Genomic DNA, 25642 nt, shown 5'->3' with positions numbered 1-25642 from the left:
TCAATGACCACAACAAATTCCCCTTCCAGAGTGCGAATAGCAATTTGGTCAAGCACAGAATAGCAATCTTGCATCTTAATCAAAATCCTAGAATACTGAAACAAATGATTCTTTTCCGGCGATTCTTCTGATTTAATGAAAACCCCTAAATTATTCCCGATCATCTTCAAGGTTTCCTCATCCTTATATTCCCATGGCAAATTTTTTAGGTTAACCCAAATCAAAACCTCCTTCACCTTTTCAGTCTCCAGATTAAAATTTGGCCGCTAGTCACATACATAGAAACCTATTCCATCTAGCATATATGGGCCTCCACTCAAGATTGCCTTCTTATCATTAGGTGTTGGACAGATTACCAAAAAGAATTTGTTCGCCAAAGGCTTGAGCACCATATTTTCACCCCAGTTCACATTCAACCAGTCCTGGATTTTCCTTAAAGATGACCAAGGTCCTAACCATTTCATAAACAAAGCCCTACACTGAAGGCGTTTAACAAATTCACTCCAAGAAGGATTTTGTACTAGGAGAGTAGAAACCCTAAAGATATTTTTATTTAGGTACTATCACCATTTTTCCTTGTTGGGCCTGTTTCGGTCGCCAAAACTTTCTTTCAATCTACTCAAAGTTGAAATAACGAGGTAAAGCCAAATCTCCATTAAAATGCTGGGGAGCTTCATTTCCTTTCCACTAAGGCCTTTGATCATTCTAAAAACCCCAGCTCCGTCCGTTACCATTCCATCGTTGAGGCCTCCTATCATTAACATGTTTATCCCGGGGGATGTTAGAAAACTGCCTCGATCCTCCATGTGCCCCACCATCCAAAACAGTCTGCCCATGTGCCCTCAATTTCTAAAACCTATTTCCTCTGAACCTGCCATCTCTACGTAACTAGGGCACCATTAAGGCATCTCTGTCAAACCTTGGTTTTCGTCGCGGAGGTTGCCATCATGTAGAGCAAAAAAATTATTGTTATAACTTACCCTTGTAAAATTCATAGCTAGTCAACATATTTCTAAAAAGCTATCACGCTCCCAAATTCTTTTAAAAACATTAGAAACAGAGTGGATAACAATGACTTTTCCAAATAAGGAATTCTAGATGCAAATTCCTTTCCAAAATCTTGCATAATTAGGAGAAGCCATCTGAATATCGTTCCTTAGTAGCAATTTCTAGGGTTCATTTCTAAGTCTTTTAGGATCCATTTCAAAACCAAGGTTAGCACCATGGTATTTTAGATCTTGATGACTAAGGGTACCTTCAAACTTACTCAAGCAACAACAATCTGACTTCACAGTACTGCTTCTTTTTAAAAGCCAATTTTTTCCCATTGACTTTTGGTTTTCCAATTTTTTCCCCAAACAATTTTTTCATCATAATTCTACCAAAAAAATTATACTTTTTCTACACATAACCCTACCAAAGCCAATGAAAATTTCAAATTAAGTGCATAAAAATTGGTAAACCCTTAATTGTATCAATATCAAGGCAAATGGTTTTTAAAATTTTTTTAAGTTTGCTAGTGAACACTATGTCTTATAATTCGCCATGCTGGTGGAAAAAAATGGTGCAAGTTCTTAATGGAAATACAAAAAGTGTCTCGAATGCTTCACAAGTCCACCATGTATCATTCTAAACTTACCCCACCAAGCATTTCTAGAGTTGTGTATGTACCCCTAATGAACCAAATTCAAATGCAGACCTGGTTTGAATCAAATTGCGACCCATGAGGTCAAGGGGAGAGACCCAATAATGTAGCTTTATACACAAAGATAGAAGTCTACTCCATCAAAGCCATGGAACATATCCCCATGCCATTATAAAAATCAAAGAGTAAGGCAAATACATTACAACATCAAAGGACATTTGATCATACATTGCCTATAATGTAATGAATGAAGACACATTGTGAGAGACTACCAACAAGAAAGACAAATTGCAACTATGGTACAAATGGTGTGGACTCGGAGACCATGAAGACATCAAATGTTTGAAGCAAAAGGAAAGTGCCAACATGATTAATGTAAGGCATAATGAAGTATCGGTCATTACTCACACCCATGCAAAGAAAGGAGTTTACCTAAACCAACATACAAAAAGATAAAGGCTTTGTAGAGCAAGGATCCAATTGGACAAAGCTACGACTAAAAAATGATGCACTCAAATAGAAAAGCAAGTATAGTAATACATCAATTACAGCTCAGTGTAAATATTTCAAGGCAAGAACTTCACACTAACATACTAGTTATACTATTGAGTTCTTATAGAGTATTCATGAACTTCAAAATCCTATTCTATCAAGGAAGAACAAGATAATGCTAGAACCCATATCGAATTTAGCAAAAATGATCAAATAACTAAACCTTCATTCTTAGGAAACCAATTGATCAATCGAATGTTCAAAAAAGAAAACACTGGTGGTGAATATAGAGATCCTTCGAAGGAATCTCAACAATAAAGGGCACTTGAAGAAATGTGGTCAAGCCCCCAACTTTTCAACTTGCAAGTGCAAATCAACAAGTTATTTAAGGTATTTAGAGTTTTAATGGGTCAATGGGTGATAATTGATATCCAAGCATGTTTTTTAAAATTCATGGTCATTTTATTATTGAAGAAAGCATACTACACCTTGTTCAAATAGAGATAATTGGTAGCATCCATAGCCAATCACAACAAGAAAAAGAACACAATCTCCATTAAGAACAAGGATCAAAAGTATAATAATCGACTCAAACAACCAACCAAACAATAAGGAAGCAACCAAGTGACAAAGATCAAGTTCAATGGAACCTGATCAAAAAGAGGGGTTGGAATTACAATCATGTTTGGAGGATTAAAAAAATTCTCAATGGCCTATATCACTAGCAAATGGAAGACTACAAGGTATTTTTGTCAAACTGTATTTTTATTGAAGCTATAGAGACATATGAAGACAAACAAGGATTTTGTGATGATAGGAAATCAATGAATGACTTGGATAAAAGGATAATGTATGTTTCAAATAGTACAAGATTCACAAAAGTCAATGATTATGGTTCCAAGAAAAGCACATCTCACTAATGATCTCCAAATCAATGAAGTTAGATCATGACATACTTCATAGGGAATCTTACAAGAGAAATACAACACAACAAATGAAATAGAAAAAGAAAGAGTGAGAATCATTAAAAGTAAATCCCACAGTAAAGAAACAAAAAAAAGAATAATACAAGTTCAAGGTTTTGTGGAGTGGAAAGTTCAAATATTAGAAAATTAAATTGTAAAGACTCCCTAATACTAGTATCTGAGCCTATTATGTTGTATGATATGCTTGTCTAATTGCTACTATATGATCTACATTCACCTCCATACTCTCCACCCAATATAGATGTGTGATTCTCACCTTTAACACTATTGTACAGATTTAAGTTATCACCATACATTTCCATTCCAACATCACCATACAACCTCTACAAGTTTTCCAATCACCACTCACTCTTTGGACCATACGACGATTTATGATCATCATTTGTTTCACAGTTCTTAAAATCAGCAACTACTCTACAAATAACACAATCACCACTCATCTTGCAAGGCCTAAATCCTTATGGTTTTTCTTATCAATGCCCCCATCACTTGATCCATGCACTTATATGACTAAATACTATTGAATTGTGTAGTCGTATACGATACACCTCTTACGTACTGGCACATTGAACATCTCATTGTCATCAATAATTCTACTACAGTCCGCATCAATTTGTCGTTTGACCTCTAGTACAATGTCATACTACAATTCTTCCCAACCCACCAAATGACCTACTTACCACTATTTTGCTTAGTTACCGTTTCGAGTTCGGTTCGAAATATGGGTTCAAAGAACCAGTTCGCCGGTACAACAAAATTTTGGAAAGGGTTTTGGGTTCATTCGTACAAAAACATGTAAAAATCATAAAAATTTATATCTATACATATTTATGAAGCCTAGAAGCATAGAGTATCATAAAATCATATGATGTAAACAAAGTTAATCGTTTAAACAACAAAAACACCCAAAGCATAAACTTTAAACATGTAAGTTGTAATCATAGCATCATGAACTTCTTTTGCTCAATCACCTATTTGCTCACAAAATCACCTATTTACACACCACAAATGATGTTAGAAGCCAAAATAACCTACTTAGATTCACTTTTGAGGGCAACCGGAACTCAAAAAATATATAATTTGTTATAAAAAGAGACTTAAAAGTCACTCGTCCAAATTCGTCCCAAATTCGATCTAGGCAGCCAAAATTCACCAGTGTTCAAATTTTGGACTGCAGGTTTGAACCAACCCAGGGAAAATCAAACCTGGGTCGAACTGGACTAGTATTTCGAATTGGTTCGAACCCAGGCAAGGTTCTTAGGCCAAAACAGTGAACCCAGGTAACTAAGTTATTATGTTGTATGCCTCACACTCAGAAAATGTTTTCATCTATACAAAATGCATCAACATTACTAGTCGTATGAATTGAACTAACTTTTTCCACCCTATAGTCTATGCCTCTATTCATCATACAACCTATTGGAACGTGGTTTTCCCTAAAATAAAAATTGAGGTTGTCTCAAAGTTTGACTGCAGAAATTATAGTTGGTTCTTCCCCAAATTGTATATTTGACAAAAACAAAGAATCCTTCTTGCCAGTTCCTGAATTAAATAACATGCATTCAAGTCATGTAGGAACACTAAACAATATTTTCATGATTAGAATCATTTGGAAGAGCATACAATATTATTTGGGTTCAATGATCAATTGGATGCAACATCCTTGTCCTTGTGTGAAATCAGATGAGGCCATTCCATTGGTTGGTCATACGCATCTTTCACATGTTGATGTATATTGTTAAAACAGTCCAGAAACTATATTTTTTTTGCATTATAAACATTATTATCTGCCTACTAAAAATTAAGAAAATTTTGTGTGCTGTGAAGGTTTGTGTGGTGTTGAAGGTCTTGACTTTTCACATAGGCTGTCACCTGACCTTGATGCATGTGTTGCCCCCGACCCCAATCGAATTCATTTGATTTGTCAAGTACTCTCCAAGTTCAAATCTTCAAAATATGCTTCCATGTTTTCCTATATGTCTTTGTCTACAAAATCATCGTTAGTTTGAAAAATCTTCTCTACTGCCACTCAATGCTTACTTGTTTTCCTTCTCATCTAGAAGACAGTTTTTTCTTTTTTGGGGAATGATATATTTAATGTCAATGCCTATTACTATGTTTTGATAATATGGTTTGTTCAACTATTTATTTGTTGACTTCAGGTACTTATAAAAGTTAGTCAACAGCTGTGCTCCTCTTTGCAACTATTAGGTTCCTTAAATAGATTTTGTATCCTCAAGAAAGAAAACCGAACTAATCAGATCAACTCTATTCCTTTGCAAACCATCTTTGGTTAACTTCTGTGAGGCCATGCCCCCAGTAAGCAATCACATCTTTTACAAATCAAATCGCAGTCTCTAATTCAAAGAAATGATACATAAAATTCAGGGATGAAAATCAAAAGAATGGCAAATGAATGAAAGTCAGTCATTTAAGTTTACAAGGAATATCATTATTAGTGATTACTAGAAATAACCAAATAGTGTTTAATAAATAAATTGTGCATCTTTGCAAAGGCAATGGTCTTACTGTAATGGTGTGACTCACTTTGGAAGATATAAGAGGACAGTATCTCATTTCAGAATGAAATCGAAGATATCCATTCAGAAGTTCAATCAACAACAGAGGTTAATATTTCAAAAAACAATTCAAGTGAAATTTTCTAAAGCATTCAAGGACTAACTTGTCAATCCATCACGGATATTAATCAGCAAAGGCAGATTGCACTAATCCAGCAAACACATAAAGTTATCAGTTTTGAACTCCAGGTAGTATCTTGAAATCAGGATGACAAACAAAATCCCTCTCAGGTCCACAAGAATTGGAACAACAAAATCCCTTTTTGGTACACGAGCATTGGAAGGAGGAAAACCTTTTCATGAGCTAAGAGGTGGAATGACTAAAACCCTTTTATGCTTTTTTGCGAGCTAAGGATAAAAAACCTTGGTATTGTCACTGTTGAGTTAGGGATGGAAACCTCGAACAGAAAATTTGTAATTATTTCCAGAGAATCACAATATCGTTGAGTATTGAATTATGATTACTGACCTAAATATTATTATAAATTCTCAAACTTTGATAAAATGATTGTCATTTTAAGTAAATATTATTGTTTAACAGGAAAAATCAGAAATATCCCATCAATAGACATTACATGTGATAAATTTTTGAGTAAACAAAGATTTACTTTTACTTCTCTATCTAGAATTCATTACTAATTTTGTTAGCTATTTCAAGTATTCATTTCATCAAAATAGGAGTATAAGCAAATACCAAGTACAAATGGTTCTTTTTAGCCATGCAATAGAAACAATTTATGTGGCCACAATTGCATATACAACTTATAACAAGGAGTGTCATGAATTTTCCATGAGAAATATCAAAAGAGAAAAAATAACTGATAGCACAATATGTTTCAAAAACATTCAAATACAAAAGCAGAACAAAATAACATTACCAATGAGAATCTGATTCACAAGGTACACCCAATGCCAATGCTATTATCATTCCAACACATGTTCCAAGTTGAGCTATTGTTCCCAGCGAACCTCTATACTTTGTGGGAGATACCTACAATACATGAACAATTAATTACAAGAAATGTAAATCAGAAGAAACAGAAATTGGGATTACAATTATCTGAAGATTATCAATGGCACAAAGATGTGTGATCATTCAAAAACAGGTTACAATAAGTCATCACATATTTCACTGAAAGCTAACTTTGAATAGTGGAAATTCCTAATTGCTATTTTCATTGCAAAAAGCCCTTAAATCACTTAGTAATGTGATCAGGTATGTGGCCATACAACATAACCAGCTATTAAATAAATGATATAGCTAAGCATGGTTGAAAAACTGAATCAAGCATGGGGCAAACAATTATACACAATCGTGATTTACACATGATATTTGATGAAGTCAGAAATGCCAAAACCCAAGGCCATTCTGTAGAAAACAAACATTTATATACAATCATGATTTACACATGATATTTTATCAAGACAAAAATGCCAAATCCAAGGCCATTCTGTACTACACACTTTTACTACTGGGAAGAGTGGGTTAAGGTGAATAAGAGGTAGATTAAACTTTCACATCTTTAATTTACTAATTATTTTTGATAATCTGCAAAACATAAATTGGAACTGAGAAGAATGCAATCACACGTAGGATTCAACATACATGAAATATGTGGAAAACCTGGAATGGGAAACCACAGTGAGAAGTGCTCCAATGATCTAGTGTCCTAATCCAGCCTCACAAAAAACAAAGTATACAATGCTTTAAGGAAACCAATCTTAAGGAATCACCAAATTCCTTGCTTGAGAGCACCAACTCTAACAATCACCAACTTTTCAATCTGTGCACCAATTCATTACGTTTACAACATAAGAGATATGCACAGATACTTTTACACATGGAGTACAGACAACTTCCAAATATTCTGTCCAGCATTCCAATCATCAAAATTCTGCAGATAAGCTTTTAAGACCTGGATACTACCAACTGTTAGACCATCAGATGTCTGCAAATAGACTTCTAGAGCATGTGTACTATCAGCACCCTTCAGGAATCTTGTCTACACAAACTCATAACAGACTTATCAAAAAGATTATGATGTATAACAGCTTTTACATAGCTTATTTTGTTCACATTTTAATTTGGTTCAACTTGTCGTGCTACACTAATTTAAAACTCAATTGTGAATTGCATACTCAAAGTATTATCTCATCGAAAAAATCACAATATACAGTTATACCTGATCTGAATCACAGCACAGTCTTTAATCTTTCATCCCAAGTTAACTATATAATCATAGCACTTTGTACTCTTTCATTACCAGTTTTATATTCACAGTGTTGGGTGGGTATTTTGCAACCAACAGTTTAGGGTAAAATCTAGTCGCAAAATAGGATGACCAGCCACAACGTGTGAGACAAAGTCTCTCCTACATTAAAGGGAAGGCTCCCCCTTCTAACCGTTCCTTGGATCAACTCAAGGTAAGCAAGAAGTTTAAAGATTTTGTAAAAAGGTATTATCAATATTCTTTCCTTGTAACTTTCAATAAAGGATCCACTTACCCATGGAGCGAGTACCAAGCAAGATGAAACCTCAAACTACACTTCTATCTAAAGTTGTAAATGGTGATACGAGTAAACCAACACTAACTCAAAGGCTAGCTGAAAGCACACTAGTTTGGCTCTAAGTCCTGTTTTAACCTATTCTATAAGAATAACCTCTACCACTGGGGCACAAAGACTTCCAGAAACAGGGAATTCTAACTATAATTTGTGAATTTGAGATGGTAATACAAGCTATTGTCAGAGCTCCTAGTCTATGTATTGCCACAACTGCTCCCAGTTAAAGCTTCAGCTCTGATTGCTTCTTAAATCACTATGCTCTATTATTGAACACACAATAATTATATGAATCAAAAATAATAGGCACAAATTACAATCAAAGCTTCTAATTTTCTCTATCACAATTACTTCCATTCAAAGTTTTGAATTCAATTACTTCTTTTATTCACTTTTCTCCCAAATTTGTACTACACAATCAAAGTTATGCTTGCACAAGTTTGGTAGAGCTTTCTTGTATACAACAAAAGATTATTTTTATGATGAGAGCGCACTCCTTTATATAAGCAAAGGAGTTGAGAAAAAAGTGAAGGAAAAAGTGGGAGCAACTCAACCAACTTTGACTTGGTTTAACGAATGAGAGAAATTATTGGGTTATATACAACTACACATGCAACTCGCATTACATGTAATTACATCTTTTCATGCAATGCATCTTCTTCAATTACAAACATGAAAGAAGAAGAAGAAAGATGGAAGAGAATTGAAACAACCCTAGGGATTATTTTGAAGGACCTTGTACTTGGCAATGCAATCCCGAATGGTCACAGGATCGGGAGGTTTTGTATTTTGTGTCACTGCATTCACCTTGATAACCATGGTCTTGTGTCTTTTGATAGCCTCTGACTCTCTTTGACAAATTATCCGTTGTGATTTGAAAACTTGATGTGATCAAACTTTTCTCACTCAAGTTCCTGTGAATTCTCCTTTGTAGATTGGCACATTCTAGAATCTCTGATACTTTGAAAACCATCTTGACGATGTCTGGATATAAACTCGGAATAACTTTCCATCATCACCTTTAACTTTCTTTTTTTTTAAACAAAGTGCTTGGCGCATTCCATCACGAACTCAAGTTCTCAGACAACCATTGGAAAAATGGAGACCAAAAGAATTCTCCCTTCTTTGATTTGAAGCACACCTTCTTTACTAGATGTCTTCATTCTTTATAGAAATCCGAGCATATCTTGACTTGCTGCAACATGAAAGCTTCAATGGGATTGAATCCATGAGGAGTGGGTATTCGAAGTATGGATTAGATACTTATGAAACACAAGTGATGATTGTAAATGAACCGGAATTATATGTAGAGGATGGAAAACAGTAGGTGGAGAGAGAGAAAACATGAAGTGGGTGATGAATATGCTTTGGGACATGAAAGTAAAATGCATGGAAATGCGTGTAAATGAAAACTCTTGATTTTTTAAAAAGTGACTTAGGCTTTCAAGATGTCATTGCACGGAAGGAGAATTACATGTATATGCAACATGTAATGAGAAATGGAAAGTGAGATGACATGCGAATGTGGATGGAAGATGAGCTTACATGTAAGTACGGATGACGGATGAGATGAAATGCGTAATGACATGGGAAGTGGAATAACATGTATTTGCTCATGGAGGTGTAAGTGCATATGGAAAAATGGAAATGCAATGTAACTTGATGCGAAGTGAACTTTATAGTTGTCTTTGTAGAAAGGTGAAGTCAAAGTACATGGAAAAACATGCACATGACATTTTTGACCTTTTAAAAAGTATCTTTAAGTCAAAAACAGATTTCGGAGATGCAATTACATGTAAGGTTTTTCATGTAATCGTGTCGTGTGAGTGGATGCAGAAAGTGAGATGAGTGAAAATGGAAGTGAAAATTGAGATTACATGCACAAGCAGATGATGAATCAGATGGAAAAAATGTAATCGCATTTGACGAATGAGATGCGAAGTGTTGTGACATGAAAGATGAAAAATGAATGTGATGATGCTCTCGCATGAAATGGAAGATGGAGTGAAGTGAAACATGACCAAGTTCTTGGGAAAGAACTTGTAACTTTCTAAAAAAGAAGAAAAAACAGAAAAGAAGCACACAAAACACAAAAACTTCAAAAGAAAGACATAACTTTGGCAAATGACTCAAAAATGTCAACAAGCAAAGCAGACCAAAAACATGAAAATGAACCATTTCATCATTTTCAAAGGAAAAATACACTTTCCATGACGACAAAATCAACAAGTGGCAATCATCAAGCTAAAATGTGCATAAAATCAACAAGATAAGCACAAATTTATTAACAAGAATGAAAATGTTCACTTACATGATGATTATGTGCCAAAAATGAAGGAGGGAAAAGCTCCAATATTGAAAAATTCTTCAACAAACTTAGATCTTTTCACACTTTGCAAAAAGAATCCGTACTAGGCAGCAAAGAGGCATTTTTTATGGACAATGCCAAAAACGTGCCCTAAGAATGCTCAAATTTCCAACATTTTTGGCAAATATATGCCCTTCAGCCGTTTTTGGAAAAAAACGTTAATCTCTAAGGATATGAAATAAGTTGTTTTTGACTTCCAAGTGCAAAAACATGACCCTCAGTGTATTGCAAATGATGAAACATGCCAAAATGCCTCTTTTCCTTGCAAAAATGTGATTTAAATCACTCTATAATTGACATTTTTGGAGAAAAATGTAACTGAAAATATCATGAAAAGTCACTTTTAGCATGAAATCTCAACATTCAATGATTGGAAACACATAGATTTGCAAAAATGACCCCAATGGAGAAGATTTCAAGAAATTTCATGGAGGAAATCAAGCAAAAACTTCAAAAACATGTTCTTGAGAGCTCATTGCATGAAGTTTCTCCAAAAACATGTTTTGGAATGGCAAGAGCATGTGTTTTAATGCAAAACGCACCTTTTGGAGGTGTAAGCATATATTAAAACATGTCTTTAGTTTAAAAACTCACATTTTGGATGTGTATGCATATTTTAAAAACTCAACTTTTGGATGTGTTTGCATATTTTAAAAACTCACCTTTTGGATGTGTATGCATATTTTAAAAACATAAATATGCAACTAAAGGCAAAAGCTCACATTTTTTATGTCATTGCACATTTTAGGTGAGTTTACATGCAATGGCATCAAAAACATCCACTTTTAAATGACTCTACACACTAAGTTGAAATTTACATGCTATGGCATGGAAAAGGTCCACTTTTGATGGAATTTTTCATGAAAAATGTCCACTTTTAAGTGGATTTTACAAATTTAAGTGATAATAATAAGCACATGTCGATTTAATTTTGATAAAATATTACTTAAGTGGCACATAAATTATATTTACATTATCATATTAACAATATAATATGTAAATATCATTTAATATGTAATATTTACTAGAGCATTTGATTTAAATGTCAAAAATTAAATTGAACTATATAGTTAATACAGTCACTTAAGTGAAAAATCAAAAAGTAAACTCAACTTAAAAATATAACATAAAGTGCACTATAGTTACTTCAAGTGAAAATTTAAATGATAAAGTAACTTAAAATATAACATAAAGTGAATTTAAGTTTAATTTTTCAAGAAGTGAATGTCAAATTAAAATTATAACATGATATTTTTAATTCGTGCAGTTGCATCAAAAAGGTCCACTTTTTGGGCACTAAATTGGTCATATCTTTTGATTGACAACTCCAATTAAGCTCTAGGTTAGATTAATTTGAAAAGAAAACCGAAAGCAATAACCTGAGCAAAACCAAAGGACTAAAATCCAAGAAACACGCACTCAAAAATGAATGAAAGGACAATGAAGGCCTCAGAAATCAAGCATAGGCTCGAGAAATGGAAAAATGAAAAAGACTTGATGAAAGCCTTCAGTAAAAGAATTTGCTACGTGAATTGGAGTTGATTGATCGATCAACATTAACCAGTTGAATAACAAATTCAACTTAGAGAAATGCAAACTAGTTTGAAAAAAGTTCCATACTGTTACCCACATTTTGTGGTGACAAAATGCAGGACAACACACAGCACTTCCATTTTGGGTTTCTTATTCATTTTTTCTCTCTTCTTTTTGACAACAACACACTCTCATTACTCTAACAAAACTTCATCAGTTCCTTTGTATTCTTTATACAGTCTCTCTTTTTCATTGAAAAAGTGGATGTGAGTTAGATAGAAACTGTTTAACAACTATACTTAATTATCACTGAAATAAAATGTATTTACATTATTTTCAGATCAGACTTAAAACACAAATAAGATTTTCTGTTAAGAAATAGTTACAACCAATCAAACAATTATGAAACCAAGAAATCACACCGATATCTATTTGCTAGAGTAGTGGACCATGAACATTTTTTAATCCATCAAACATTTGTCCCAATCAGCATTCCCGCCAACTTCTGATACAAGAATGCTGTTTTTATACATTTCTGTAATTATGATTGAATACCCAATAAAATGCAGATTGTGGATAACAAATCCATAATCAATGTATACAGATTCAGCAAAGAAAGGAAATTGGTTCTCAGACAAAACTGTAAGTGTTTGTTCTGTACTTTAACATGCATCAGTCTGATAATTATTGTTTAATATTGACATCAATAACAAATTGGCTAGCACATTCCAAACCAGAATTGATCTGGGTACAAATCCATAGCTGAGTACATCTCAGGTATGTTTCAAGAACTCTAGATATGCCCCATTTACACACCCAAAGGATAATCAATGTATTGTGCCCAAGAACACCCTAGGTGTACCAGAGCAAATCTGCAAGAACCTCACCAAAAATATATCTAATTGCTTTTCTGAAAACTAAAATTAAAAAATGTAAAATAGAAAACACTGCAAATTGCAATAAGAAAACCTAAATCAATCAACCCAAAACTAAACAGTGACATACAAACATATAACACTCCTAGAGTCCTACCTATCATTCGAAAGCTTATGTTTCTCATTGCTCAGGGAAGCTGAATTTTTAGTATTAAAGCATTCTGAAGATGTGCTACAGAGGTGTTCACAAGTAGATCAACAAGCTTGTATAAGAAGATTTTTTATTTTTTATTTTTTTTAATTTACAAGACAAATTTTGCAGGGACCCCACCAAATCAAAAAACTACCGTTGTTTTAAAAAAAAACAACCAATATAAATTTGCATGGACCCAGCCAATTTAAAAAACTAATTTGCTGGAAAAAACAATAAATGTACAGTGTACACAAATTAGAAAACAGTACTAAAAAACAAGCACATTCAACATAAACCTAGAAATTGACATACGAACAGAAAATAGTCCAGAATCCTACCAATAATTCCAAAACTCTTGTTATCACGAAGATTCATCATTCAAGTTATCTTTATCGCTGCAATTGCATGCTTTTAAAATTTATTTCCAAGCTTTTTATCTTTCTTTTTTTAGAACTGATATGTTGTTGGTTTCCAAATTGGTATTCATTTTGTCTGTGAAACCTAAGTTGCATTCATTGTTTTTAGTTTTTAGATTAACATAGCCTAGAGCTACATTATTATTTTTTAGTTTACATTTGTTTACTTTAAAACATGTAGGCAAGGTATAGTTTATAATAGTTGTTAGTTCTCAATTAGTGGCCAAAGGGATAAATGGGCCTATTAATTTTGACCAAGCATCATATTGTTGGTGAATGTCACAATAATTGAGACACTCAAGGAAGGGGTTATCATTTGTGGCATTGTAGTTGATTCTAATATGAATATATGAGCTGGCATTGTTGAGTAAAAGTCCACTTCTGTGCAATTGCCAACCACAAAATCAGAGTTTGTGTTGAGTTGAACAAGCATATTTTGCAAAAGGAGCAAGTTCTTGCTTGTATTGAAGAGTTAGAAATAAATTGTGCAACCAAGAGAACAAGATCAAGATCCCGTCCTTTGCCCAAAAACTAATTGTGCAAGTCACTTACATGGCCATCCTCTGATTCTCCAATAGTGGTGCCCTACATAATTCCCAACAAAACAATAGCACCTATGCTTCCACACAAAAGAACAACTTTTAATCAAAAACCCAGTAGAACGAACATTTCAAATGAGACAAGGATCACTACAACTAAGCATATTGCAAGTTGCAATTACCCTATGGAGCTTCCTTTCAATCTTGCAAAATCAAAATATTGGCAAGTAATGGCGACAACAATTAATTAAACGCTTGGAGGTTATATTTGTCCTAGCTACAAAAAGGTATGTATAAACTTATTGGCAAAGGAAGAAGATTATGTAGAAATGGCACTACAGCCAATTAGAGATTCATGGGCCAAAATAAAAGCATATATCATTGAATGGATGGAAAGAATGCAAATATAGACTCCTAATTAATGTCATCACAATGTAAACTAAAAGGGAATGTTATCTAAGGCAATTGATTGCAACGGCTGCATGAAATATGCAATCTTCATTGCCAATATTCTCATAGATTCAATTAAGATGATGGGATCTCAAAACATCATCTACATCATCATGGATAATGCTAAAGTTTCAAGCTAACGAGTTTATTGGTAGAGGTAAGGGTACATATGTTTAACAGTGTCATCATCTCAACCTGGTGATGCAAAATCTTGCCTATGTTGTTCCCTTCCTAATTTGCCCTAAACTCACAATTGTAAAAACCCAAGGTTAGGGTTTTGGCTGAATAAATAAAGCTTCCCTCAATATTGTGATATTGGATTTGGATCCTACAAAACAACATGAAGAAAATCATATGCAATAATTACAACCAAATATATAATCATCTAGTAAAACATTAGAAAAGATACTGGGATAGAGACATGATGATTTCATCTAAAGCCATTTCTAAACCATGACTCGGGGGGATGTCTATCACAAGCCCTTTACTTGGCAATTTGTATCTACATTCCCCCAACCATATCTCATCTCCCTACAAGCAATTGCCACCTTATGGAATCTTAGAAAGGCTAAAAGGGTGACTTGACTTAGTGAGTGCCTTCTAGTAGGCCACAACGGTCATACTAAGACGACCTCCTCACTAGCCTCTCGCGACCCTTCTCTTACTCAAGCACTTTCCGTTTCAAGGTGGGTTTCAAACATTATGCATAATTGTTCTCTATTGTCATCATGTAGAGTCAAGCAGAAGCTATAAGGTGTGACTTGACTTAATGAGTGCCTTCTTGTCCTAGGCTGCAACAATCCTACAAGGACAAGCTCCTCACTAGCTCCTCACAACCCTTCTCTTATACTGAGGCCCTTCCTACAAAATAGGTTGTAGACAATCAAGCACATCCTATATTCCAATACAAGCATTCATTTAAGCATCATCTATTATTCATATGCACATAGTTATAATATACCACAATTACTTGTAAGAAGAAAAGATGTTGAAGATGGCAAAAATGATATAATATCAACTTGTTGATATGAACAAAATTCTTCGATGCAAATGCTAATCAATCTCTATGAATCAATAATCAATCTCTATGAATCGATCTTAGTCCTTTTGTGTGCTCTTCGTACTAATTGCTTAGATAACTCTTGATGAGTAAATTTGTTGATGCAAGGGGTTGTTGAATGTATTAATTGTTGGATGATCTGCTCATGCCTTATACTTTGATCTTCCCTTAATGAGTACAAATTGTTGATTGAACCCTTATTATTTATCCCTTTGATTCACAACACAATGTATTCTTTTCAAAGCTTTGAATGAATCCTTCTTTATACTTTATTAATGGAAGGGTCACTACCTCATAAGGATTGAGTTGTCACTTTTCATTGTTGCCTTTGAGAATAAGTTACTATTCCCCAAATTGATCTCCCTTGGATGTCCTCAAATGAAACCTTCTACCTTCCAATGTGGGGGAGAGACACACCTCTTCATCGTGTTTGGCCCTTTGCAATACTCAGGAACTTTCACAAATACCATCTTTCAAAAAAGTCACAACCCTTCAAAATTTCTAACCTTTGAAAGAGTGACAACCCTTCATAATTACAACCCTTTTGGAGAGTCACAACAATTCATAATTAGAACCCTTTGAAAGAGTTACAATCCTTCAACATTACTACCCTTTGAGAGAGTCGCTTCCTTGTTTGCTTCACATTCCTTTCTTCATTTAGTTCTTTAATCAGAAACTTTTGAACCATATGGAGGCAACCTTATATAAATAAGGGTCAAAGCAATGCTCTTGAATTAATGAGTCGCAGGTGATCACTTCAATACCTAGAAAATAATATACATGAAATATTAATACAAATGACAGTGTTTACCAGATATAGCAGTAAAATATATGTTTACTTGCTCATGAATTCATTACAAAGAAGACGACCAAAGATGGTTGGCCAAGGGTTACAATTCATCCCATGATACACTACTCTCTTCCTTGGCATTAGATAACATTAAAAATCAAAGATTTCCAAGAAAGACTAAACCATTCACCGATTGGTACTACAACTATCCTAGAGTACCAACCAATGGACAACTAGTACACTAACGACAATTAATACATTGATGGATAACCAACATTATCAACATAGCAAAAGGCATTGTATGTTGACTACATTATCCCCCCCTCAAAAAACCTAGTCATCTTCCAACCAACAAGTGTACATCAAGTAATATTCAGGCAAGAATGTAGACAACAACTTGTACATTGCAAACTAAAGATTGGGGCAATGGCTCCAACGGGGTCAAGGGGTAGCGCCCCTTGCAGGGGTCTGTGGACAAAGCCCCCTGCGGAGCCTAGACTATTGTTGATTCATCATTTTACTACTACCCTCATTTTTACCATCATCATGCATCTTCCAATTCTCTCGAGAAGATATTTTGTTTTCACTCTCAATGTCCATTGCCCGATTCTAGGCAACATTGTATAAAGGTGGAGGTACCACTTTCATCTTCTTACGCAAGGAAGGAATCAACCCCTCGATGAACCATCTCTTCTTCAACCTGTTAGCTAGTTGATTCTCCCAATTGCGGAGGGATTCCTTGAGCCTACAATTGTAAACCCATACACTCGTTCTTCCCTTGTTTGGTATTATAAATTTCAAGGGAATCTCATTATCATCTTGTAGCAATTTAAACTCTACCTTGAACGCCTTCTTAAGTGAATCCCAAGAGGTTAGGGATGAAGCATCCAATTTTGTGAACAATTGAATAGCTATGCCCTATAGAGTTTTTCATGCCCAAAAATACTGAGGGCAAAACACAACAATAATTTTATTTTTTTTACTTAAGTATTCAAATTGAAATACCATTCACCACTTAATTAAATAGGTTTAAATAATTGAAACAAAATGATAGCCATTAAATCTCTAAACTTAATCTAATAGCATTCATATCTTAAACATGTAGCAAAACAATTAAGAAAACCAAATTTAAATCTTGCTATATTTGTATTTATAAAAAAAAACTAATTTTAAACCTAATAATTGATTATGTCGATGAAGCTTCCACTAAAATTTGAAAACAATAATAATTTAATTTAATTTAATTATAGTCTATCCATTTTGAACTTTAATTAAATTCTAACATTTAAATTCAATTATAAATTTCATAAAATATGAATTAACATCTAACATTAATTAAATCTATTAACTTTATTACTTACTAAAATTATCCCAATCTAACATCTAACACAACCGTCTTAACATAATATTAAAATTAATATGAAATTATTAACTCACTAACAAATGCCACAAATTTAACATCTAATACTAAATTAAACTTACTATACACTAACACTTTAACCCATATTCACTTTAACAACTAGCTTTATTTCATACTAACCCAGCATCTAAAACATACTTACTAGTAACTTATTTAACTATCTAAACAAAATAATAATACAAGATAATAATAATAATAAACTAATTCTAATTTTAACATTTAATAATTAAAACTTAATTTCCTAACAACTAACTATTAAAATATCTAAACCATTATTAACTTTAATGCCATAAACATTATCAAATGAAAAAAAAAAAATTACTAAAAATCTAATTTAAAACAAACAATATGAAAGACACACTTAAACTAAAACCAAATTTACTAAATTAACTTTTTACCCAACATTATCTAAAAATCTAACATTCATTAATGCTAATTTTTTAAAAAATATCTAAAACTAAAATAACAGTAATTTTACATATACTAACTAACTACCATTTTATTAATACTAAAATTCTAAATTAACCACAACTTCTTTTTTTTAAACTACTTACTAAGTTTTAAAACTTAAATCTGATTTTACTAACGGCACTTTAAATAAACTAATTTCCAAATCATGCATTTCTAGTTACAAATAACTTTATAACCAAAAGCATGATTTAATCATTACTAACCTACAAATCCTAAACTAACATAACTTATTAAAATTTATAATTTAATAAAATACTTAACCATGCTACTATAAAACAAAAATTTAAAAAAAACAACTAACAAAATAATAATATAAAGATTGCTGACTTTTAACTTTACTAACTTATCCTAACCATACTCTAACTTACTTCAATCAACTACACTTAAATAATACCAAAAGAAACTTATATATAAATTAATTAAAAAACTATGTAAATTTTAAAACTAAATTTAGAAACACTCACTACCCATCATCTTAACCAACTAACCTACAATTACTAATGCTATTTCTAAACTAACATATTAATTAACAACTAAATAAAAACAAAAAAATAATAATCACTAACATCATACCTTTTCTTTTTAAGCTCACCCTACCCACATCCTATCCACTATCCTACCCACCAATCTCCTCACACTTCCCAAGCGCTATCCTAATGCATGACCAGGTACGTGGTCCAAAGCAATTAATATACTTGCTGCCCAAGACAAAATGCAGCGAAGGAAGGAGTTTTAAAGTTTATTTTGTCATCATTCAAAAAATACTTGCCACTATAAAAGCTTTCCCTTATGTCACTTCAAGCTGTCACAAGTACACTGCAAGGCTTCCCACGCAGACTGAGGATGATGCAGTTTTTAAAAAAAACAAGATGTAACAAGAAATCTGCCCCTTAACATTTAATAAATAAGTTGACTAAGCTCCTCCCACTAGCTTCTAGGTATAATGAAAATGCAACCCAAGACACAATGCATGGAGAAGGTACACCTAGGCTGACAGATAGGAAAAGAATATGAGTGAAATGAGTTAGCTAAGAGTTAGGGAAGAGGGGGGGGTAAGTATTTAAGTCATAAAGTTTTGTTGTTGGGGTCTTAGGATATATATAAGATATTTCTTTCTTTATTTATTTTTTTAAATATATATATATATCCTTTCTCTATTTTATCTTTATGCTTTAAAATAAAATTTAAAAGAGTATCAACAGAGAATATTCTTTGTTGTCACAAGGGAAATAATTAATTTCTCCATATAAATTCCAGAGAGCTTTTTGGCTTTTGGGAGTTTTTTTTTTTTTTTCAAGGTCCTATGTTTTTTTTTTTTTGTGTCAATTTTTTTGAGAGCAAGCTATATCTTTTTTTTTTGACAAAGGGGGGTGTGTTCTTTCATTTTCTAATTAGGTTTAAGCCAACCATATCAATCACATACAAGCAATATTATTAATTTTCTTTCTAATGCTGATTCATGATAATTCCAATGAAGTTCCAATTCAATACAAATTTTCTTTAGCATAGTTTGAACTTAAATTGCAAGATTTTATTTCATCGTATTATCAAATTAAACTAAATCAAAAGAATACAATTACAACACCTAAGAATGCCACACAAAGGTAGAAACGTCATCACATCTACCACCAAGAACATATGCAAAACTGAAATACGAAAATCTCATATGCAAGAAACATTATTCAATATTTTCTCTTCTATTAATCAAACTAGTTCAAGGCTCCATCGGGAAAGAACTAGTAAGAAAACCCGACATCCTTGCCAATACATCAAAATTTAAATACATTTTTTTACATAATGGTACAATTCACATGAATTCTCTTCTAGGTCCTTCACAAGAGATCATTTCCAATATCTTCAATGCATCAAGGGAATCATGGAGAAGACGAGAACTGACCTGGAGGTAAAACAACATAATATGAAAAACAATTCAAGCATGCATCCCTATCCTGGTTTTGCACAATAGGTTCAACATTGAACCAGACTAGGGGGGAGGTGGATTTTTCCAATAGGAGATGTCGATTACCATACCATAACATAGCCCTTTCGAGGCTAAAACTCAAGAACTTTCGTTCTTCTACGAATGCTCTTTCGAAGCCAATACAATAAAGATTTTCATTCCTTCTCTTCTTCAAGAATTCAAATTTTCAAAACCTGACATGTGATAACAAGTAGAGGCCCATAACACCCTACCCTCTTTCCCTCTTCTCACCATGAGAAGAGACTCTACACTATTGAGGTCCAACTAAGGCCCTTCCCCTGTACATGGCCACTTCTTTCCTATCCAAGGGTGAGTAATGCCAAAACAACCCCATACAATCCCCTCAAAATTCAAAGCAAAACATAAGAAAATCATCCAAGAACAAGTTTAGATCCCTCCCAAGCAACTCACACACATACAAGCAATACAATAAACAACACACTACCTTATGCATGAATCAAAGAATGAACAATATGAACAACATGAACAAAAGAGGATGAAGAACTCCTACCTCCACAATAAGGTTATGGTAACATGAACAAGTTGAGGAGAGCTTTTCCTTCCTTTTCTTCAATTTTGAAAACTTCTCTCTAAAACTAGAGATTGGGTAACAACCCAAAAACTTCTCCAAAATGAATCTAAATATGACCCTAACTCAACTAGACTTTAGGTAACCCCAAGGTGGAGTTTGAGTCACCAACTCATGAAGGAAACAAATCAATTTTCGCAATCAACCAAAAGTAGGGTTTTTGAGTGACCCTAAAAGTCAAACAAGGAGGCTAAGGGGGTGGAAAGTACTCCCAACCCCTACCCTTACCCCTAGGGTACTTAAATATAATGTTTTTAGGCCTTAAAGACTTAATAGAACCCAAACAAAAGCTAGGAGAATTTTAAGACTATTTAACAACCTTCAAAGAAGACAATGCAAATTAGCACAAATAGCAAGGGGTTCAGTTTTGTCTTTCCATTAGGTTTTCCGGTTAAATATCCTGCACACTAATTGCACACATCAATAGTTCAAGAAATCACATGCATATATGTAAATTATGTATCAGGAAAATCATGTAAATTTGAAACATCCATCTTTCTAATAATCAATTGTTTATCTCATTCTACTCATATTTTCGACCATTAAAATTGAAAAATCAAAGTGTTAGTTCTGCATTCATTTACTTCATCATTATACATGTTCATAAAACATTAAATAACGAAATCACATATTTGAAAGTAAAGCATCACACAGCATCAAATAGCATAATAATGTTCAGGGCATCAAATAATGTCCCGACATAACGAGTCATGAGTATCAAAATAATAATGTATTGACTATGCTACGATGGGTCGGGCAAGGCCTCAGATTTAATCATCAAAAATCTCAAATCAGTATAACATAACTTATCCATTAATTTAGATTAAAATACTAGAATAATCATAGTTAGGTATGCATATACCTATCATCATAAATATCACCAATTAAGGAATATTGTACTATTTAGAGCATAAAATTTAACCCTCAAGGTACCAAAATCAACACCCTTATAATCAAGTGAAAATGCCTTGTATCAACGTTAGTGAAATCTAGTGTTTAAATAGTCGAGATCATGTAGTAGTTCCCGAATCACTGAGTATTTTAAAACACGGATGTACCTTGACCAATCTCAATTTCCATTAGGGCATTCAGAAAGTAAAACATTACTTTATATCCATTCTAATCTCTTATAACATATTTTATAAAGAAATTCATATTTAATAATTACATACGAGGAGGGTCCTTACATGATGTAGTAGTTCTTGAATCACTAAGTATCTAAAAAATGAATGAATTAGCTAATCTTAGTTTCCTTTAGGACATTCACAACATAACAGATTACTTCATTTCCAATACAATCTCCTATACCAATTTTAACAGAGGATTCATATTTGATAAGTACATATGAGGAGGGTCCTTACAAAGTTGCTAGAAATGCTCTTAGCTAATAGTCCTTGTCAACCTAACCATTTGTTAACCACATAGTCTCACACGTCTTCCAGTGCCTTGTAGGGGCTTTCTCCCCTTCCTCATGAACTTTGATAGTTTTTGTTGATCCACATTCAAACTTGTCAAAGGATTCACCTACTTGATCCCTTGTGCATCAAACCTAGGTGTATTGTTATGAATTCTAATATGGTGCTTTCACTGCACTCTTGGCCACGTGTGTGTCCTTTATTCATCCACCTCCAGCGCCCCCCACACCTTGGGTATTTTTAGGCTCTAGCTCATACATTTACGCCCTCCATCCAATGGTCTTTGGTTCAGATCCTCTAATGATGGGTTATCCTAAGATTTGTGATGTCATGCAACATGTCTGTCAGTTCAAGATTTTATTCTTTGTACTCCTCATCTACTGATGTCTGTACAGATGGTTGTCTTACTTGGTTAGCAATGTACATTTCATCAAGGGGCAATAAGTTTCTAGTAATTTCTTGTAATCTTCTTCGTTCTTGTTCTGCAATTTTTAAAGATTGATTACTTAGTCTCGACCACCTTGGCCTCTTCTCAACTTTATTGAGATTCAAGGGCATGAACAATGCAATGTTGTTTCTTTTATTCAAGGCAACAACACCAAATGTTTGTTGTTGTACCTAGAAATTACATACATGAAATAATAATACAGATGGTAGTACACACCAAATATAGGAGTAAAATATATATTTATTCTGTCATGAATTCATTACAGAGAAGAAGAACAAAGATGGTTAGCCAAGGGTTACAATTCATCCCATGATACACTCTCTCTTCCTTGGCAATACATAACATATTTGAAGGACATGACGGATGCCAAGCGAGAGATAACTATCAACCAACTGGCACTACATGTACCCGAGAATTAACCAACAATAATTAGTACATCGACAAATAACCAATATTATCAACATAAAAAAAGGCATTGTACGTCGAGTACAGTAGTAGGCCTAGGGTTAAAGCACTAGTCTTTAATGGTGAGTGGGTGAGCTCAAGTGGATTACTTTTGACTATCACAAATCCCATTATTTGTATAATCAAGTTTGCCAATATAGATAAGCCATGCTTGGGCGAGATATATGACAACATTGACTCTGAGAAAAAAAAATTTAAAAAGGTAAGCCCTTTAGAAATAATTTTCAAATAGGTACAAGCATTTGTAGTTGGACAGTGGAACAAGATGACCACACCTTTGCATCTCATACCATTTTCTCTAACACAAGAATATTATAACATGCAGATTTTTCTTTCCTAGAAGATTACCATAATACAAAGATGTTGCTGCTACTGGTAAGTCACGGTCTTACTGCTCTTTGAAACAAGTACAAGGACACTCATTCATTATGGTAGCTCCATGGCCAATGCTTTGTTTTACTTTTATCTTCTTTCCATCAAAGTTCCATCGTTTCTTTCTTTTCTTTGGCAACTATTTATTATATTTTATAATTGCAGATGTGTGTTGAATTGTCCCTAATCTCAACAGTTTGAGTTCGCCAATTGAGTGGAATTAGAGTACACAAACTATTACCCACTAAATAAAATGCAAAGAGTTAGCTTCAAAAGGGAAAAGGAATTAGTCTGTGTGGTCCAGCTCACCTATTCTCACATATGAAAGTTGAGTGCAAGGAAGGGAAGAGGAATTGAGATGTAACCACTAAGTGTGCAAACTTTGATGATTTTTCGTTGCATAGCTTTCTACAATGTCTTTAGAAGATGAGATGGCTCCCACAAAAGACTTACATTATGCAGTTAATGTTGTGACTTAGTCTTCAATTCCAACAAGTTGAAAGTTCTTCTTCAACTAAGAACTGGAGCATGTACTCTTTTATCCATTAAATTAGATGGATCAAATTACTACAAAGAAAAGAGAGGAGTTGGTTTACGTGTGTACCAATGTACTGTCCCCTTTTTGGTTAACTTAGGAATTCGGGACAAATAACTTAAATTATCTCTGGTCACTAAGATTTGCAATTTCTGATACCCTTTACTCATAAATCTGCTATAAACTCTTCTTGATTTTTGCATTTGTGTTTCTGCATAAGTCTCTTAAAAAATCATTGCTAGTCTTTATTAAATATGTTCTATGTGTTTTCAATTTACCTTATTGCTTCTAATACCTTCTTGACTAACCTATACTGATTTGCTAATATATATTTCCTTGATTCTCTTTCCTTTGATAATCCCTATTTGATGATCTTCTCAAATGACTATGGATACTCCATCAATATCTTTCCAATGGACATGATACGAAGATTTGTAACCTTTCTACCATGTCTCTTTGACTTATCAAATGTTTAGTTTAATGTTAACTAATCTTCCTTGATGTGCTTGCGCCCGATATTAACCAATAAGACAAGTGTTCAAAGAGGAGATCAAAGTAAAAAAGGCTCCAGATCTCATTCTGTACTTCTTATCAATGGTCGCACCTTTTCATTTCTGCTTTCAACATGCCCAATGTCTAGAAAGTAACTCTCCTTAATAAACAAATTGTATTGGCTGATTAGACATTGCTAAATCACACTACATTGATTGCTTGTTTAGTCGGTGTTCCTACTTACCTCCTCACATTGACAATCAATAATAAACTATATTTGTTCCTATATACTTTTTTCTATCATCCTTATCTTCATTCGAATTGTTTGATCTGTACATTACTTACCTTTATAGTAATTGCTATGTACATCATTGTTGCACCTTATGAGGAAATAATAACACTTAAGAGGTATCCTGCATTATAAACATTATTTGTGTTTTTATTCTATGATTAAGCTCGGCATTAGCTTGCATCTCAAATATCTTAAAGACAATTAAAGTAACAATGCTATGATTATTAATGGTGCTAAATTATCTTATATTTTGATTATTTTTAAATGGCATGAGTTATTCTATACTCTTCAAAACTTATTTCTGCTGTTGGTAATTGCCAGTAAGGCTTCATGAATTTTACTCCTTTTTTGATATCCTTTTCTGAGTTCTGCAAAACAAATCAAATTCCCTGATTCTCTCCCTTCCCGTATACTCATCGCACTCATTCCTGGCCACCGTAATGATCCATAATCACTATATATTATATAGATGGAGGTATCTTATTTATATTTGCTGATAATCAACATGGCTGAATAATCATCATCGTATCATTGCTGATAGCCCTTTGAGGACTCTGTTTGGGTCTCTTTTTTATGCTCCATAACATGTAATCACCACCCAATCCCTCTTTCATTTGGGCGTATTTGCATCTTAGTACCCCTTAGGGAACATGTATCTTAGTGGCATGTCCTTT

At 33.5% G+C, this 25642-nt stretch overlaps 1 protein-coding gene across 1 annotated transcript in view; it reads right to left on the bottom strand.

Annotated features, from left to right (window-relative positions):
• LOC149558823 (Major facilitator superfamily protein) overlaps positions 1–25642 on the bottom strand; it is a 239510-nt gene that overhangs the window by 83506 nt on the left and 130362 nt on the right. The window contains exon 5 of the mRNA XM_089832862.1: positions 6581–6693. Within this exon, the coding sequence (XP_089688988.1) occupies positions 6581–6693 (113 nt within the window). The remainder of the gene's footprint in view (positions 1–6580; positions 6694–25642) is intronic.

This window comes from Cupressus sempervirens, chromosome 5 (genome assembly GCF_028749045.1).
Source record: "Cupressus sempervirens isolate cs-2001-9-10 chromosome 5, ASM2874904v1, whole genome shotgun sequence".
Lineage (NCBI taxonomy): Eukaryota > Viridiplantae > Streptophyta > Pinopsida > Cupressales > Cupressaceae > Cupressus > Cupressus sempervirens.
Note: the sequence above shows the minus strand (reverse complement) of the source record. Positions and strands in the feature narration are given on the sequence as shown.